This window comes from Phaenicophaeus curvirostris, chromosome 17, assembly GCF_032191515.1.
Source record: "Phaenicophaeus curvirostris isolate KB17595 chromosome 17, BPBGC_Pcur_1.0, whole genome shotgun sequence".
NCBI classification, from domain to species: Eukaryota; Metazoa; Chordata; class Aves; order Cuculiformes; family Cuculidae; genus Phaenicophaeus; species Phaenicophaeus curvirostris.
In genome coordinates, this window is record NC_091408.1 from 8,480,827 (window position 1) to 8,499,829 (window position 19,003).

General features: G+C 48.7%; 3 protein-coding genes across 3 annotated transcripts; 1 reads left to right on the plus strand and 2 right to left on the minus strand.

The window, feature by feature from the left end:
* Positions 1–234: 234 nt before the first annotated feature.
* TSSK2 (testis specific serine kinase 2) lies at positions 235–1,581 on the plus strand. Its single transcript, XM_069870879.1, has one exon. It carries the CDS (start codon positions 235–237, stop codon positions 1,192–1,194), a length of 960 nt encoding a protein of 319 aa, XP_069726980.1. The 3' UTR covers positions 1,195–1,581.
* Positions 1,582–2,062: 481 nt separating this feature from the next.
* Positions 2,063–10,762, minus strand: ESS2 (ess-2 splicing factor homolog). Its single transcript, XM_069870899.1, has 10 exons — positions 10,595–10,762; positions 10,266–10,434; positions 9,331–9,426; positions 8,695–8,861; positions 6,699–6,816; positions 5,856–5,989; positions 5,608–5,710; positions 4,465–4,574; positions 3,445–3,560; positions 2,063–2,908 (listed from the first exon to the last, which is right to left on the minus strand). Exons 1-10 carry the CDS (start codon positions 10,739–10,741, stop codon positions 2,623–2,625), a joined length of 1,446 nt encoding a protein of 481 aa, XP_069727000.1. The 5' UTR covers positions 10,742–10,762; the 3' UTR covers positions 2,063–2,622.
* A 1,197-nt stretch (positions 10,763–11,959) lies between these two features.
* Positions 11,960–14,201, minus strand: GSC2 (goosecoid homeobox 2). The gene is made up of 3 exons (XM_069871302.1): positions 13,778–14,201; positions 12,680–12,927; positions 11,960–12,138 (listed from the first exon to the last, which is right to left on the minus strand). The coding sequence occupies exons 1-3, from the start codon at positions 14,085–14,087 to the stop codon at positions 12,034–12,036; spliced, it is 663 nt and encodes a 220-aa protein (XP_069727403.1). The 5' UTR covers positions 14,088–14,201; the 3' UTR covers positions 11,960–12,033.
* Between the last annotated feature and the right edge of the window lie 4,802 nt (positions 14,202–19,003).

Sequence of the window (19,003 nt, forward strand, 5' to 3'; positions counted from 1 at the left end):
AGTGACCTGATGTTCAGTTTTGCCTTGGTAACGTCACCCAGTAGCACTAGAGAAGGACTAGAAGGTCCTTCCAAGAGCTCCATCTGTGACATCACCCGGTGGCCAGTGCCGGGTGCTGGCCCACCTGCTGCAGTAGAGTGCTGGGCAGCCACCATGGTGCATGGGCACGTCCCCAACCCCCACACATGATGCACGCCAGCGCTGCCCCATGCAGCTCACTCCAGCACTCCCACCATGGATGACACCATGCTCCTTAGAAAGAAAGGCTACAGACTGAAGGCAACATTGGGAAAAGGCTCTTTTGGCAAGGTGAAATCTGCCTACTGCAGCCAGCTGAAACACCAAGTTGCCATCAAGATAATTGACAAGACCAAAGCTCCTCAGGACTCCCTGAAAAAGTTTATTCCCAGGGAGCTTGAGGCTTTGACATGTTTACAGCACCCCTCAATCATCAAAATCTATGAGATTTTTGAGACATCACGTGGGAAAGTGTACATTGTGATGGAGCTGGGGAAAAAGGGAGACCTCCTGGACTACATCAGGACCATGGGAGCTATGGACGAGGACGTGGCTCGTGTCAAGTTTCTGCAGTTGGTTTCTGCTGTCAAGCATTGCCACGACTTGGACTTTGCTCACAGGGATCTGAAATGTGAAAACATCATTCTTGATGAAGACCTCAACATGAAGCTGGCTGACTTTGGCTTTTCCAAACGTTTGTCTCAGGATAAAAATGGAAAAACTATTCTCAGCAACACCTTCTGCGGCTCTGCTGCATATGCAGCCCCTGAAGTGCTAGAGGGTGTGCCTTGTGACCCCAGGATTTCTGACATATGGAGCCTGGGTGTCATCCTGTACATAATGGTCTATGCTTTAATGCCCTTTGATGATTCCAATGTCAGGAAAATGATACATTGTCAGAGACAGCATGAGATTCCCTTCCCCGAGTCAAAGTACCTGACTGCAGAATGCAAAGACCTCATTTACCACTTGCTCCAGCCCGATGCGACTCAGAGGATGCATATAGATGAAGTTTTGAAACACCCATGGTTGCAGACTCCAAAATCCACAGCCCCTTCCCATCTGCCAGCTGCAGAAGAGGGAGAGTGTTCCCAAAACTTGCATGAAATAAGGCCTATGGACAAGCAGCAGGCCAAATCTCATTCTGCAAAAGGGGAAGGAAAGAAGAAAACATGATCCTCCCTCAAGAATGGCTGGTTTTAACGACAGAGTGATTTAACTTGCAAACTGCTGGTTCTCAACTTGAGCTTCTCTGGACCCTTTCAGCCACCGTCCTCACCTTTTGCTTTATGGAGCACAAAACCAGAAGACAGTACCCCTTGCTGAGGTGAATCAACAGCTTAAAAGTCTTGTTCTCAAAAGACCTGGCTCTGGTATGGTTTGTGGGGATGAGAAGTCACTGTCAAAACACACTGGGTAGCTTTTTTCAGTACTGCTGACATTTAACAGCTCTTATGCTCACGTTTCTCAAGCTACTGACTACACAGGCTGCAGAATTCACACGTGCATCAGTCCCATTTTGGATTCAGTAATAAAGCAGGTTGTTAGGAAGTGTGAACGGATGTCTGAAACTGTACGCACAGTTTCCATAATGTCCTCCCATAGCAGGACAGGCGGAGAGTTCTCAGCCTAGAGAAGAGAAGGCTTCAGGGAGACCTTAGAGTAGCCTTTCAGTACTGAAACGTGGGGGTTACAGGAAAGCTGGGGAGTGGCTCTTGATCAAGGAGGGCAGGGGTAGGATGAGGGAGGATGGATTTAAGAGAAAAGAGGGGAGATCTAGATTAGATATTATGCAGAAATGTTTTCTTGTGAGAGTGATGAGGCACTGGCATAGGTTGCCCAGAGAAGTCGTGGCTGCCCCATCCCCGGACGTGTTCGAGGCCAGGTTGGATGAGGCTTGGAAGAACCTGATCCAGTGGGACATGTTGAGGGTGATCCATAGCAGGCGGTTTGCAACTGGATAGGGTTTAAGGTCCCTCGCAATACAAATTATGATGTGATTCTATGTACCAATTCTCCTGACAGGTACACTGTATGTTCAAGAGCATCAGTTTAAACTCCACTTAAATTAAAGAGAAGCCCTCTAAAATTCTGGCTCATGTCTCACTATATGCATGGTTGTAACTCCTCTTCCTTAAAGCCCAAAACCAAAGAAGTTTGACAAGCTGGAAGAAAGTCCAGTTCAACATTTTAGGAAGGTTTACCACATTTTATAAATAGATAGATATATCTGTACAGAAACGTATTTAAATGCACGGCCATCTTAAAAAGAAAAATAGATCTTTAAAAAAATTATAAAATCTTCTCCGCCATTGCAGGATGCATCCTTTTTCTACAGCAGCCGCACACATCCCACCCATGCAGTTCCAAGGGAAATTATATCACAGCAGGAGACACTGTTTCCAAAATCTATATATATATACACACACACACTGTATTTTACCTACACAGGCTAGAGTAGTGCTGGTCCCAGACTTTGTAATCGCTGGCTTCCCTTCTGGCAGCTGTATCTAGACAGCCCTCACTAGGTATGGCTCACACCATCCCATTTGCAAACAGCTGAGCACAGTCAATTCACCGTCATCTTGCTGGTGGCTGGAATATTCAGAAGAAATCAGATGCCTTCCTTCTTTTCGGAAGCTGCAGTAAATTGTCTGTGATAGATGTAGTATCCTGAGAAACCGGTGTCTGAGATATTGTCCTAGACTGTGGGGTGCTTGTGGGAGTATGAGGCCCATTTGCTGGGGTCTTGTAACCAGGAGTTCCTGTGTGGGCTGGGGAAGGAGTATAGCTGGCTCGCAGGGCCTTGTCGGTGTATTTACTTGCAGTCCTGTTTACTAGTCTCTGCAAAGCTGGTGACATTGCTGGGCTTAGTCCTTTCGGAGTGAGGCTGCAACAGAATAAACACTTTTAGAAGATTTTACAGTAAATATTTGCCATTTATCAGGAAGAGCATCGATGCCTCCACAGACGAGCTCACTACCCACTCCCCCTCACAGACTAGACCCACTGGCTGCAGAAATCGTTCTGCCTGTACGCAAAGGCAGCCTGTCTCTCTAGAGAAAAGTGATAGAGAAACCTACACCCCTCCCATCCTGAGAGGTGCTGCCTCCCCCTTCCGTTCTTCCCATGACCCAGCCAAGCCAGCCTTATCACATTTCCTCTTTGCAATGAGGCAAGACACGGATCCAGAGCTACTGCTGAGAGGCTGTAGAGCAGAACAGTAATGCTGACAACAAGGAGTATCAGGGACGGCCACCAGCCACCTTCCCTTAAGAATTAAGCTTTTTAATTTCTAAAAACTTCCAGTTTGACTGCACTTCCTCCTGCTTAAGCTGTTATCATTTCTTCTTTTCTATGTAGGTCGATTTAAATCTCATCGGAAAACACACATCCCAAGCTGTGCCATCAGCACAGAAGTCTCACCTGGCCAAGTTTTCTGTCACTTTGCGAAGTGCCTCCTGCTTCTTTGCTCGGTTTTTAGCTGCCACTTCATTGGCCATCTTGAGTCCCAACCTCTCACGGCGCCCAGGCTCCAAGATCTATAAATGTATTGCACAGTTAATTCACCAAGGCACTTGGATGAGAGCCGCATAAATGGGTCAAAGCACCTCCACAGTGGGATTCCAGCCTACAGGGATCTAAAGCAGGGAGCAGTAGAGCCAACCCACACCTCTCTGCTGCCAGAGAAGACACAGAGACCTTCAACCATCCTTAGCAAGTAACAAAAATGATAAAAACAGTTCAGTCAAGGAAGCAGCCCTTACCTCTGGCATTTCCCCCTGCTGTGTCTCCTAGACAAACAATTTCATCTGTGCCTTGCCTGGCCTACAGCCAGTCAGCTCCCAGGCAAACACAGACATTGCTAAACAGCAGGAGAACCTGCCAAGGGCCTCAGAGTCTGACCAGAGGCACATACAGCCAACAACACCTTTCCTAAACTAAGGGTCTCAGAAAGCCCGTATTCAACAACACCAGGAGATGGGTAGCACACAAGGTCAGGTGCCATTAGCAAAGCTAGAGTGCATCTTCTACTCTCAGGAGATACACCTGCCTCATGCTGTGACGGCCAGAAGATCAAGGCAGAAGAAAATCCTACAATTTCTACCCCTTCATTCATTAAAATCAGAGAAATTAGGCATCTTGTTAGCTTCTTCTGAAAGCCCCTCTATCTGGGCTCATGATCAAATGATAAGCCTCCCTCTCCTGTCAACTCACTTCAGGTATCTTCACCAAGCAGCTCTCACGTGGAGCCATGTCCACCTCCACCCTCCAAGCAGAACCTGGATTATCGGTGTCAAGGACTGGGAACACAGCCCAGAGATGTGTCACACTCCCACAACAATGTTAATCTATCACTTACTCACTTGCCTTTCTCTTCTTAATCTTTCCCTCCTCCTCCCTCCCCCAGAAAAGAATGACAAGGTGACTCCTGACATGGAATACCTTGAAGGCTGGTCCAGGTGTTCTGTCCACATATGGTGTTTCTGACCCTTCTAGGCGCAAAGGGGTGCTTTCGATTTCACCCCATGTCATAAAAGGAGACTCATTCACACCTAAAAACAAATTTAAAAAGTCATGCTCATGCAAGATGCCTGACTGTTTGTTCATCAAAAGAAATCCAGAGAAGCAAATTATGAAGTGCACCAAATTGATCCACACATAGATAAGCCCCTTCACTGCAGAGGAAATCACCACCAACATTGAACAGTTAATATGTGGTTCCCATTAAAAGGGCACGACCTCAAACTCGCAGGATTTCCTGTGGCTGTGTCACAACACATAAGCACTGTCCTTTCCATAAGTTTATTTTTATTTAAGTTTTTATTTTTTATTTTAGTGAGCTTTTCCTTTTTAACACTTTCTTTTTTCCCCCTCTATGGCACCAGTCTTCCCTTCTGCTACCATACAAAAACTCCTTCAACACAAGGAACTAATTTAAAGCACGGAAATGGGCAGAGGCCAAATGTACCCCCAATTCATCTTGAGGCTAGCCTGTACCAAACAGCGACTACACCTTGTGTAGCAGCTGCAACTGTAAACCAGATTCCATGAGGCTGATTAAGTCATTGGCTAGAAAATCCTGCTGTCCAGGGTCTGGAAAAGGCATTTACAATGGCGAAAAGAGGCGCGCTCCAAATGCCACCTACAGGCTTTCCAGAGGAAAAGCCTCAGGATGTTCACCTTTCAGCACAGTAACAAAAGACAGGAAAACATAATGGCTGGTGAAGAAGAGCTAAAAATTCTGATACCACATTTCAGCTGAAGAAAAAAAATCAGTTTGTTCTAACTGAAAAGTATCCTGTGGCTAATAGATCTAAACAACAGGGATCTCTAATACACAAGTGTGTTCAGACAAAGAAAGAACCTAGAAAGCAACAGACCTGTAGGAAAGCAGTAGGTTAGACCGTGAATGGAGTGAGATGTGCCACATCCCTGCAAGCCAGGCTGAACCATCACTCAGCCAACTGATAGAAGGCTTACCTCCTTGTGTAAACTAACAATACCTCAGCATTGAACAAATAAAGCATCAAAATAAGAGCAGCAGCAGTCCTCCTACATTAGAAAAAAATAAGAAATCCCTCTTACCAGGAGCAGGAGAGGGTGTAGCCACAAATCCATACCCATTCACTTTTGGAGACTCTTGGGGTATCAGTTCTTTCCCATCTGGCCCCACTTTGCCCAATTTGTACTGAAATAAAAAAGACAACACCACTCATGTGGAGAAAGGCATGCGTCAGCTGTACCTGGCACACACACAGTTCTCCTAGCTGATGAACAACACCAGAAGACAGAGTCTAACAAGGTTCTAGTCAGAAGAAGTAAAATTATCCAACCTGAGCATTGAGGGCTGCAGCTTGTTGGAGCTGTGATTTGCTCACGGCTTGGCTAAAAGGGTCCTTCACAAAACGTGTGTTTCGATGGACAACTTCCCTGGGCTTCTTGAATACCTCATCCTCATCAGGAACACCTTGAAAAGCAAAACGTATTTTAAGAAAGGGCTCAGGTAACACAAGGCAGTGTGCTCTAAAGCTCCCAACCACCACAACACTTGCCACACATTCCTACACCACACTGAATCCATCAGCGACTGCAGAGTGTATCTCTGGCCTTCTAAGACAAAATCTAAACATATACATTGTAACACCTGAAATCTATAAATTAAGATCAGATTTTTCTTCTTTAAGAAGAGTCAACAAGAATTTCTTTCCTCTACTTCACTAGTTTGCAAAATTACTACTTGTAATTTTACAGCAAAAACAAGAACTGCATTTACGAAATGATAGTTTTCTATAGCAATCAAGGAACCAAGAAGCACTCAGAGCAGAAAAAAAGAATGAATAAAGATAACAAGAAAGTGCTTATAAATAAGAAAGACCAGAGCAGGAAGAGCTCTGACTCATGTAAGCAAGTGCTTCCGTAATACAGATAACGAGTTCCTCAATGACAAATACAACATAATGAAAAACTTTGCAACCAGAGGCAAAGGAGCAAGGTCCAAAGAAAGAAAAGAAAAAAACAGAGTTTTAAAAACAACTTTACATATCTGCGGTTCACAAATGAAACAGTGCAGCATTATCAGTAAGAGCTGCTCAATCATCCATGGAAGTGCTGTAAGCATTGTTTGGGGTCAACCCACCTAGAACCAATGCCTCTCCCAAGAAACCCGCACATCTCACCTGTTGGATAATACATCAGGGTGTTCCGAGCTGTGTACTCCCAGGTCTCCAGTCCAGCTTTCACATTCTCCAGAGCTTGCTGCTCTGCTGAAGGAAGTGCCAGGTTCTCACTTCGTCGCTGGTTAAAAATAATTAAAAAGGGGGTAAAAAGAAAAAAATCAGGTGTGAAACAGAGTCCTGCAATCTTTTCATCAGGCACACACAACTCTGAGAGCTCAGTCACGCACGCAGCTACCTGCTGCCCTAGCACACTTTGCATTTGGCATGGCACAAGCACCCTCCTGCTGGCAAGGGGAGTTTGAGGAACCACCCTGCTCCCAGGTGAGCTTGAAACAAGTCTGGACATGGATGGCTCTGCTACAGAATGAAGTGAGAACTACAGAATAAACTTCTCAGACATATTACGTTTATGACTTCATTACATCTTGTGACAACACTCTGGTGGTTCAAACTTTTTCTGTTTATTTTCTATACAGTAATCAAAATGGAAATGAGGCATTCACTGCCAACTAATGGAAGAAAAACATACGACACTTTTATCCAACAGAAAGGCATTCTCCCAGGTCTTCTTGGGAGAAAGTCTGTACCACCCTGGTCTAGTGAAAACTGTCCTAGCTGAGGTGAGCAGTAACAAAGAGCGGACACTTCTTCAATGATCTGACAGCTGTCTAACATTTCCATAGGCAGTAGGAGTACGGAAGCATATGATGTATTCACACAATGACCTGTGTGCTGTTACAAGCACACGAGCATCACTGACACCAACAAGAAACCAACAGAATGCAATCAGCCCCCACTGTTAATCCATTTTAAAATTCTCACACCAATTAAATGTGAAAATTACTGCCAGAAGCTATAAAGACATCAGCTGGTGTTGTCTTTAATAGGCATCATCCTCATCCATTTAAACGGTAGTATTGCCACCGAATGTGTTGAATGAGGCAAGATAAAGCTGTGCTACACGGCCAGGCACGCTGCACAAGGAAATGCAAGGTCTGAAGAGAGTGACAGCTGGCAGGAAAACATCAGCACAAGACCAGCTCTGGCAATTCCACCTTGACCTGAACCAATCCCTGTACTTGGGGAATGTTCTTCTGCTGCCGGCCTTTTAATCCTTGACAAAAGCTCTCAAGCAAATAAGATGCATACGGAGTCACAGAGGGCATTTTTATTGTAATGGACCCTGAGGTTTTACATTAGTTGGGATAAAACCCACAACATTTACAACGGCAGCAGCAAACACTCACATGCCGTTGCCAAACTTCATTAAAAGCTGCTGCAGCTCCTATCCAGCACTGACACAATTGGCAACAGTGCCAGTGGAGACAGACAGGGCAGCCCAGGACAGCTCTGAGCCTCCCACAAAGCCCACAGAGGGAGACAGCGTGGCAGCCCTACTCTGCACAGCACTGTACACCAGTGGCTGCACGGAGCCATACTGGTAATAGGATAGAAAACTGAAATCAGGGAACACAACCTCACTCCAGTTAATAAAGGGCTGATGGACAAACCACAGGAACTGTTCTCAGCTGCTCACCTTGTTAGTGCTGCTTAAGTAAAAGACTGCCAAGAAGGGCACTACTAGCACTTCCCAATCACAAAGCTTTTGGAAAAGACAGATTCCCAGCAACTATGTCAACACCATTCTGGCGTTACAGGTTGGGAGAAAACCAGCACTGCAAAAGGAAGCAGTGAGCTGCCACAGTACCCAGAAAACCCAGGATTAGCTGAGATTTAGATACAACCACCCCACACACTTTCTATTGAAAATAAAACATCTTTCTATTTTTGTTTAATATCAGGAGTAATTCAACAGCGTAACGCAACAGCTCCACTCTCAGAGCCAAGGAATTCTCACCAGTATTTATAGCAGAAATCGAAAACAGAAGAAAAGATAATATTCTATTTAATCCAACAAGAGAGAAATACAGTAAAATGGTATGTCCTTGCTGCTTCACTTTCAGAGAACAGAGGTACAGCCAAGCCACTTCCTTACCTGGGCATACTCTTCTTCTGCACTATATAGCCAAGCATGCTTGACTTTCTCCTTCTCTTTTGCCACTTCCATGATCTGCTCAAATGAAGCATTATCTTCACTTGTATGTTTTGCTAAGAAGCTGTCCAGACTAGGAAGTGTATCTTTATCATCTTTTTCTGCTTCTCCTAACAAGAAAAAAATCATATACACACAGAGCGGCACAATGATAGATTCCATTTTTGCAAGACACATAGCCAACTTTCACATAAAATCGCTTAGGGCATTTCTAGCTATTTGTGCTAAAGGGGAAACACACAGGTGGTCAGCTGCCAGCAGACATTTTTAATGTAATATATTAATTACTCCACCCCTGCAATTGTTGCTTACTTACAGAACTAATTTCAGGTAGCCCAAGAAAAATTACTGCCTTCAAAGAGATCAAGAATTTACTCAGCCACAGACATGCCCATAATTAAGCATTCACACACAATTTAAAACATTACACCAGGTTCAACTTCAGAGCAATCATTTTTACCCACTAAAAGGAAGTTGCTGAACAAGTGCTAAATATCCAAAACCCTTACAGAAGACAGAGCTCACAGCAGTATTTTCATGCTGATGAAGAATTCAGCTAGAGAAACATCATTCTCCTACCTTCCTCTGCAGCCTTCATGCCAGCTTTGGATTTATTTCCCAATGGAAGGCCACCTGGATGCACTTCTGGGGTTTCAAATGTGGCTGGAGTAACATCTGTGATAGAAAGTCACAAAAGATGTATTACAGAACAATTATTTAATTAAAAATACACCAAAAAAACCCAAATACTGTATTCAGCACTGCCCCAACCACAGAATAAAATTTTGCTCTCATCTAACAGGCTATTTTCTCCTACTGGTAAAAACTCACAGGAGAGCCACAGGCCAGCATATTCGCCACCTTGTCCACAGCTTTTACCAACAGAAGCAAGCAGTAGCATTAATGACCTTAAGCAAGGCCAAGGCCAGCCCCTACGGGAGGGGAGGCAGGGAAACCACTTAGTAACACATGCCCTTTGCCACAAGCACACAGGTGACTTAAACCCCACAATAAGAGCTCACTAAGAACTGGGCACCAGCACAAGAAACACCTGAGCATGGAGACAGCAAACAAAACAGGGGGCACTGGATGCCTGTTGCGAGAACCTCTGATCACCACCAGCTTCCAACAGCATCTATGCCTAGGACATGGAAATCTCAGAGGTCTGCAGATACAATAAGAACCTCCTACGTTACAAAAAGGCTGCAAAACACAGCACAGAGTCTCTGACAGTATAATATGATACAGCACATAACATTCTCTAAGGAGCTAGAACTTGGCAAAAGATGCCTATAAGGAATGCTAGTTGTTTTTTCAAATCCATGCCCTCCAGAAGGCATTATCAGACATCACCAAAGAGGAATTCAGCAGCAGCCATCGGATACTGCCCAGTCTGGTACACTAATTCCCACGCAACATCCATCTTGAATCTTTAGGATAAACACTGCCTGCACAAAGTTAGATAAACCAGAGTAAGGATATCAGATATAAAGACCCAGAGAACCAGTTCTTACAGGGTGCTGGTGTATCCCTTGACGATTTGCCCAGGGAGGAACCAAATTTGATAGCGATTTGCCTCATTTTCTCCAAGTCACCATTTTCTTCAGCCTCCAGGTACTCCTTCTGCGCTCGCAACTTCTCCACATCCGGGAAGAAGTCTCGCTGAATGATCTTCTCCAAACTCTGTTACAGAGAGAAACAGCACGGTCACGCTGGGACAGCTCAGAGCACATGCTCAGCTCAGGCCAGATGCTCTGCGCGTCCTCCCGTGCCCCGGTCCCGGTCTCGGCCCAGGCCTCGGTCTCGGCCCCGGTCCCTGCGCCGGCTCCAGGCTCAGGCCTACCTCGATGTAGGCCTCCTCATCCAGGATCTTCTTCGCGCGCTTGGGGGCCGCTGGGGCCGCCTCCCTCCCCGCCACCAGGGCTGTGCTAGCGGCGGCGGGCACCAGGGCGGTGCTGGCGGAGGCCGCCGGAGCCGCCGCCGCCTCCATAGCGCGGGGTCCCGGAGGCCGCCCCCGGCCCTGAACCTCCTCAGCCGCCGTCGCCGTGACGTCACTGAGCCGCGCGGAGCCGCAGCACCCCGCCCAGCACAGGCACGCGCGGCCGCAGCGCCCCCTGGCGCCCGGGAGGACCCACCGGGGGCCGAGCTGCGGCGGCACCGGGAACGACCGCTGGTTTCCAGCCCCAGGGACAGGGCGGTGTTACCGACCCCCTGATTTCTCCAGCCCGGGCTGGAGAACGGGCCTTATGAGGAGTGGCTGAGAGAGCTGGGGGTGTTTAGCCTGGAGAAGAGGAGGCTGAGGGGAGACCTCATTGCTCTCTACAACTACCTGAAAGGAGGTTGTGGAGAGGAGGGAGCTGGGCTCTTCTCCCAAGTGACAGGGGACAGGACGAGAGGGAATGGCCTCAAGCTCCGCCAGGGGAGGTTCAGGCTGGACATTAGGAAAAAATTTTTCACAGAAAGGGTCATTGGGCACTGGCAGAGGCTGCCCAGGGAGGTGGTTGAGTCACCTTCCCTGGAGGTGTTTAAGGGACGGGTGGACGAGGTGCTGAGGGACATGGTTTAGTGTTTGATGGGAATGGTTGGACTCGATGATCCCGTGGGTCTCTTCCGACCTGGTTATTCTATGATTCTATGATTTCCCGCCCCACGGACAGGGCAGTGTTACCGACCCGCTGATTTCCAGCCCCATGGATGGGACAGTGTTACCGTCCCACTGATTTCCAGCCCCACGGACAGGGCGGTGTTACCAACCCAGTGATTCCCAGGCCACCCCTCTGCAGCCCGGCCCCATGGCTGGGGGTCTCCTCTCAATCCTCACCCATGGCCGGGGCTCCCCTCTCAGCCTCTCTGCAGGGAGCAGGGTCCCTGCTCAGGGTGTTCAGCCCCTAGTTCCAAATAAAAAGCAGGAAACATTCATTCACAGGGTGTTTTGCAGCTGTACAGTAGGGAAGCGCACACAAACACTGCCCACGCAGGACAAAGACAGCAGAGGCCTCCGCTCCGAGGCCGCACAGGTAACGCAGTGGCACCTTGGTCCCTGCTCTGGCTTTGGGCAGCGATTCCTGCTGAAGTGCCTGAGGGTTGTGCCCTGTGGGTTATTGGCCGTGTGATCTGGGTTTGGAAGAGAGACTGGGAGGTGAAAATGCCTGTCCTCTCCCCTGGGAGTGATGGATCCCCCTCCTTGCTGCACTAGTCCCCCCCGGGCAGCCCGTACAGAACTTTTTGGCTATATACATTGGTGCTCTCGGCGTTCATCTGCTGCGGTGCAGCCTGTGACTGCTAACAGCTCTCCTCGGAGGGCTTTGTGGTGCCCTGAAGGACCAGCGCTGAAGCAGACGCCCTCTTCTGATGCCGCCACTTGGCCCGCCGGTTCTTAAACCAAACCTAGAAAGGACGAAACAAGAAAAGAACAACTTCTGCATTTCACATATTTCTGGGAGGGGGCGGGCGGTTACCCTCCTGGGCTGCACAGCTTTAGGATACTGCAGTATGTTCCCAATATAAAAGTTTGATACAAAATTTAATTGATCCCTCCCCTGCAAACCTGCTCAGATGTATGGACGGGGCACAAGGGAGCTGCCCCCTGGCAAATTCAGAAGTCACGCAGATCACATAATAAGGAGCGTACACTTAGGTGCTGGGGGTGAGTGAACTGGGCTTGTCTGTGTGTTTATGTAGGTGATTCTGGGTCAGGAGAAGCGTGTGAGGTTATGGGACCAGGCACCAGAAAAAAAATCAGCCTGGGAGAACTGTTGTGTATTCTTCCATCCCTTGCCAAACCTAAACTGCATTTTGTCAAATACCCAAAAGTAGGTTTTAAAATTAAGCCCCAGGTCTGCACCTCCTCGAGAAGATGGTGCAATGCCTTGGTCTGTGTTCTCAGGGGCTGCAGCAAACAGCACCTCACTGAGCAGCAGGATCTCACCTCTACCCTCTCCTCCTTCAAGTGAATGCGATTTGCCAGGTGCTCGCGAGTGATGATGTCCGGGTACTGGTTCTGATGGAAAAGCGTCTCCAGAGCCTGCAGCTGGTCCTCAGTGAATATGGTGCGATGCCGGCGTGTCCTCCGCTGGATCTGGTGGAAAGTCTGCAGCTCGCTGGGGTTCCCCTGGGGACCCTTACAGACCCTGAGTGCCGAGTGGAAAAGCCGCATGGGCCAGGGCAACTGGGCACCTGCAAGGGGAGAGGTAGAGCAGCTCCGTTAGGGGTGGGGGCTGAAACACCCACTGTGCTCGAGGCAGCTCGGGCACGAGTTGAATCTGGAACGTGGAAGGTGGGAGCTGCTCAGCTGCGTGGGTGATGAGCTGCGTGATCACTGTGCTTCAGGCATAACTTTGGTAGAAGTGTGCAGACTGGAGCACTGGCTGGGTTTTTCTTGTTTACTTACCACCTGCACTATGGCCAGGTCCAGAAAATAGCTGTAAACCCACAGCCTGGCAAGAAGCTGTGTTTCAGTCCTGACACAAGGTATTTCTGAATTTTCAGGATGCTTTTGAGCTGCATCGTTAAGGGTTTGCTACTTTTTTTTTCTTGTATTTTTTCTTTCAGGATGCAAGAATTTTGCTAGATGTAGCCCAAAACTCTTTCCCTTCATGGATTTGATAGGAATGGTTGGACTCGATGATCCGGTGGGTCTCTTCCAACCTGGTTATTCTATGATTCTATGGACACCTCCCCAGTGCCAGTGCCGGCAGGAAGCATGGGCACAGCTCTGCGTGTGGGACACGTGACCACAGGGCCCCCCACACTCCTCAGAGAACTCGCACCCCCCCGAGGCACCATCCTCTCAAGTGTTTCACACAAAACCAGTAATACCCAGTAACAAAGAACACCGCCTGCTTTTAAAACCCTGGTGGTATTGCAAGGTAAAATGCTGGCTCTCTGGAGCCATGGTGAGAGTGGAGCTGAGACTGTGTTGGTCTCAGCAGGTATTGTCACTTGGTGCCCAAGATTTCCCCTCCCCCCCCTGCTGGCACAAGCCTCTCCTCAAGCCCTGCGCTGTGAGTCAAACCCAGACACTCACCCATCCAGCTCCGCGAGTCCTGCAGGGAACAGGTGCCCATGTGAGAACAGCAGCAGCAGTGGCAGCCTGCTCCTTCCAGCTCTTCCTCCTCCTCCTCCTCCTCTTCCTCCTGCAGGGAGCTGGCTGGGTTAGCCCCCAGCTCACACGGCCCCTTGGGTGCGTAGTCCAAGACGCTCCGGAGGCACAGTGGGACCAGGACGCGAGGGTTCTTCTCTGTGGGGCTGGAGAGGATGTCCTCGATGCTGAATGAAGACAGCTTCTTGAGGCCACTGCTGCCGGCGTTGGTGTCCGACGCTGGCTCTGAAGACATCGTCTGCTGGCAGCAGCGGCTGCAGGAACGGGCAGTCCACGCTGAGTGGGGTTTGTTTTCCCTGTGCTAACTCCAGAGTAGAGTCTCACAAGGGAAAAGGCAGCTTACGTAGCTTTTAAAATGGACTGGCAAAGCTGTCCAGGGTTGCTGCTTTGTCTTGGCATTTCATTCTTGCAGCCAAGTTTTTATTTTATGCACACGTGTGCTTTTTCTCCTTCTAACCTAGCTGCTTTATGGCTGAAGCCACCCCAAATATATAGAGAGAGAGAGATATAATCCCTTTGGAAAGAAAACCATAAACCCCCCTGTGAATAAAATAAATTCTAACTAATCTTGGCAGCTTTGTGAAGGGTTAGTGTGGATCTAAGATTTAGCTAATCCCACAAAAATGACTGGAGAAGGAAATCTGATTTCTCCATCTCGGGTGTAGATTTGAGGTGGTTATGATCTCCATTGTCCTGCAGGCTCCGATCCAGGGAAGGGGGAGGATAGCTGTTCCCAGCCCGGAAATGGACCAGAGGATTAACTCCTTAAAAGAAGCAAATTATCCCTTTCTCTGGCCAAATAAAAGCTTTCCCATCAAAAGAGAGCTGTCATATCATACAATATGAGAGAGGAGAGAGTTCAGCTTAATAAAAAATGATTTTTAAATGATAGCACAGCCTTTGGCTGTGCCAGAACTCTCTGTAAAAGTTGATTTATTTTCTGCTGAAAACTGAGAAATTGTATTTTCCCTCCTTTCCCTTTCCCCGACCTCCACAGCCTTGATCACGTTGGTAATGCAGAGGTTTTGCATGAATCCAACAGGCTCTCTGTAAGGATTCAAAGCCCTTAATAAATTAGGTGACTGTTCAACTCCCAACTTCTTCTGTCCAGCAAGAGAGATGGAGATGAGGCCTCAGTGACTCAGGGCAGGAGGGGACACCGGGCACTGACCCTTCCAAGAGCAAACAGCAAGTCTTGGCAGATGCAATCTCCAGGAGGAGAGAGAGAACTGGGTTTCAAACGGAAATGGTTAGCTGGGCTTAAAATTGAGAGGGTGTGGTTGAACTCAGGTTGCTCAAGAAAGTTTAAAGCCAAGTTCCCTTCCCCTCAGTGCAGTTTAAGCCCCAGTGAGTAGCAAGGCTCCAGGAGCTAACTGGGAAGCACACTCCTACTAGGTGTTTATTTGCAGAGAAGAGAAAATAGCGTAATAAGAAAAATAGTAGTGTGTTGTACCCTGAGGAGACCGGCAGGTGAGTGCTGGGAAACCACTACACCTCAAAGGTCCCCATGTCTTCACTCTGAACAGCCCAGAAGCCCCTCCAGCATCACACAGAAGGGCGAGCCAGCCCCTGCTCAGCCCCACTCTTTTCTCCCTGGCCCTGCTTTCTGCCTGCCCTTCCTCACCCCATCGTTCTCCCGGTGCTGGGAAGAGATGTCCCATGGCCACTCTACCTGTGACCTCCATATCGCTGTAAAAACTCACTTGAAACCAAACCACTGGTTTTGCTTCCATCCCTTTATTGGCCTCTCCTTCCATCATTCTGATGGCATAACAGAAATTATAACCATGCTCTGTGAATCTTTACGTGTTTGCTGTAGGTTTCAGAGGAAGATGCTCAGTCTGGACGTGTTCACTGCTGCCCTGGCGAGGTGTTAGTGACTCCAGAGAGTCACTGGGGCTGTGTTAATTCCAGGGACCATCACAAACCACTCCCAGCTTTATGCGTGACCCAAACACTGATACAGGAGATGGATGCGGGGCTGGGTTCTGCTCCCCACAAAGTGCTGGTTGGGAGCAACGGCAGGGCAGGTGAGCTGGGATGTACTGCAGGCTGGTGCAGGATCCGACCTTTTCTGCTCTCTGTAACAATCACAGGCCTGAGGCGGATTAATTCTCATTCCCCATCCTTAACAAAAGACGCCTATCCCTGCCCTCCCCTGCCCGTCCCTGCCTTCCCACCACACGCGCACTTCACCTATTAGGATCTCTGCTGATTGCTTTCTTTCATTCCTCCCGTACCTTTCACTTCAGAAAATGGACTGGTAATACTTCTTTTATCAAAGAATTATGGGATTTAGGACCCAGATCGTACAAAGAGACTTTTGATAGCTGCTGGTAATCAAATCCCAATCGGCAGACACTTCTCTGCACCCTGTTACCGGAGAGGAATAAAGGAAAGGGATTATTGATGTTCTGTTTACTGAGCCTCCAGGAGATAAGATCGCTGGGCTATTTCATGTTAGAAAAGAGAAGGAAAATAAAACAAGAAGGAAAAAAAATACAGACAAGGCAGTACAATATAGATATAGATAAAAAGAAAAGAAACAGGCTCTTATCATTTTCTTATTGGTTAAGGAGATTCCAAAGCCATTATATAGGATTAGCAAAAAGGTTAATCTGCTTTAGCCATTCACTTGTCAAAAGTGAATATATAGGGTTTGAAAATCCTTCCTATGGTGAAACCTGAAAAAAAAAAAAAAAAAAGCCCTTCTCCCTCCCCAGCCTCTCCCTTCTGCAGACGGTGCAAGGGGATGGAAATGGGAGCCTTGGAGATCCCGAAACACAGGAGCATTCCCCCTTACCTCTTCTCTGCCCCGGTGCTATCACCGGTGGGAGCTCCGACTTGGCAGCGCTTCTCCCTGTCCCTCAGCCGTGTGGGGTGGCCGTGGTGCAAGGGGAGCAGAGCAGCCGGTCTGAGGGATGGGACTGTCCTCCCACACTGCTCTGCCTTGCTTGGCACACATGCCGGGCTGTTTCAGCAGTGGAAATTGGCAGCGGTCAGGGCAAACCTGGACCTGTAACTGGATTTGGTCATCTCAGTTGATTTCAAAAGCGGAATAGAATCACAGAATCACCGGGTTGGAAAAGACCCACCGGATCATCGAGTCCAACCATTCCCATCAAGCACTAACCCATGCCCCTTAGCACCTCGTCCACCCGTGCCTTAAACACCTCCAGGGAAGGTGACTCAACCACCTCCCTGGGCAGCCTCTCCCAGTGCCCAATGACCCTTTCTGTGAAAATTTTTCTCTGATGTCCAGCCTGAACCTCCCCTGGTGGAGCTTGAGGCCATTCCCTCTTGTCCTGTCCCCTGTCACTTGGGAGAAGAGCCCAGCTCCCTCCTCTCCACAACCTCCCTTCAGGTAGTTGGAGAGAGCAATGAGGTCTCCCCTCAGCCTCCTCTTCTCCAGGCTAAACACCCCCAGCTCTCTCAGCCGTTCCTCTTATTCTCCAGCCCCCTCACCAGCTTTGTTGCTCTTCTCTGGACTCGTTTCCAAGCCTCAACATCCTTCTTGTGGTGAGGGGCCCAGAACTGAACACAGGATTCGAGGAGCGGTCTCACCAGTGCCGAGTCCAGAGGGAGGATAACCTCCCTGGACCTGCTGGTCACGCCGTTTCTGACACAAGCCAAGATGCCGTTGGCCTTCTTGGCCACCTGGGCCACTGCTGGCTCATGTTCAGTCGCTGTCAACCAACACCCCCAGGTCCCTCTCCTCCAGGCAGCTCTCCAGCCAGACTTCTCCTAGTCTTTAGCACTGCACAGGGTTGTTGTGCCCCAAGTGCAGCACCTGACATTTGGCCTTGTTAAACCTCATCCTGTTGGTCTCAGCCCAGTGGCCCAGCCCGTTCAGATCCCTTTGGAGCCTCCCTGCCCTCCAGCAGATCCACGCTTCCACCCAGCTTAGTATCATCCGCAAACTTGCTAAGGGTGCACTCGTTGCCTTCATCCAGGTCATTGATAAAGACACTGAACAGGGCTAGACCCAGCACTGAGCCTTGGGGACACCACTTGGAACTGGCCTCCAGACAGAGATGGACATTGCTGGCAAATGTTGCCAAAACCTCCAGGCTGGGGCTTATTTGTCCCCAAGCACAGTTCTCACCCAAGGAGCCATATCTCAGTGTCCTTCTGGTCCCACAGGCACTGGCCTGTCCCCGCTGCACTCTCCCAGGCTGCCCATGCCCTGATTCACCCAAGGAGCCAATGCCCATCGCTCGCCCCAGGGCCACTCTGAGAAACAACATGCGGAAATACAATCCTTAAAGGTCAAAACCAGCCAGGAGCACTTTCTTGATAGCTGCTGGGTGCAGTGCAGTGGCATGCGTTACTCAGGAGTTATAACTGCATTTAATAAAGACATAGAAATCATAGTTTAGGTGGAAGAGATCTTTAAAGGTCATCTAGCCCAACCCCCAAATTGTGCCTGTTAAAGTAGGTCAAGTCTGCGCCAAACAGCAAAACCAAACCAAATAAAACCATTTGGATTTAATGATAACTAACATCAAGTGTTGTAATATATCTGTAACTCTCTCCAAAGGTCATTCTATCCCACAGGAAGAAGTAGAGTCCCTTCACTGGCTGTCAGCAATAATTGTGATAATAGTGGTGGCTGATGGGAATGCTGGTTGACCGGGATGGTGACTTATGGGGGTGTTGGCTAATAGAGATGGGGATTTATGGGGATGCCAGCTCACAGGGATGCTGGCTGATGGGGATGTTGGCTAACTGGGATGGGGATTTATGGGGATGCGGGCTCACAGGGATGCTGGCTGACCGGAATGTTGACTTATGGTGATGTTTGTTAATAGGGATGGGGATTTACACAGATGCCAGCTCACAGGGGTGCTGGCTGATGGGGATGCAGGCTCATAAGGATGCTGGCTGACTGGGGTGTTGGCTTATGGGGATGCTGGCTAACTGGGATGGGGATTTATGGGGATGCTGGCTCACAGGGATGCTGGCTGATGGGGATGCAGGCTCATAAGGATGCTGGCTGACTGGGGTGTTGGCTTATGGGGATGCTGGCTTACAGGGATGGGGATTTATAGAGATGCCAGCTCACAGTGATGGTGACTTAGGTGGATGTTGGCTAACAGGGATGGGGATTTATGCGGATGCCGGCTCACAGGGATGCTGGCTGACTGGGTT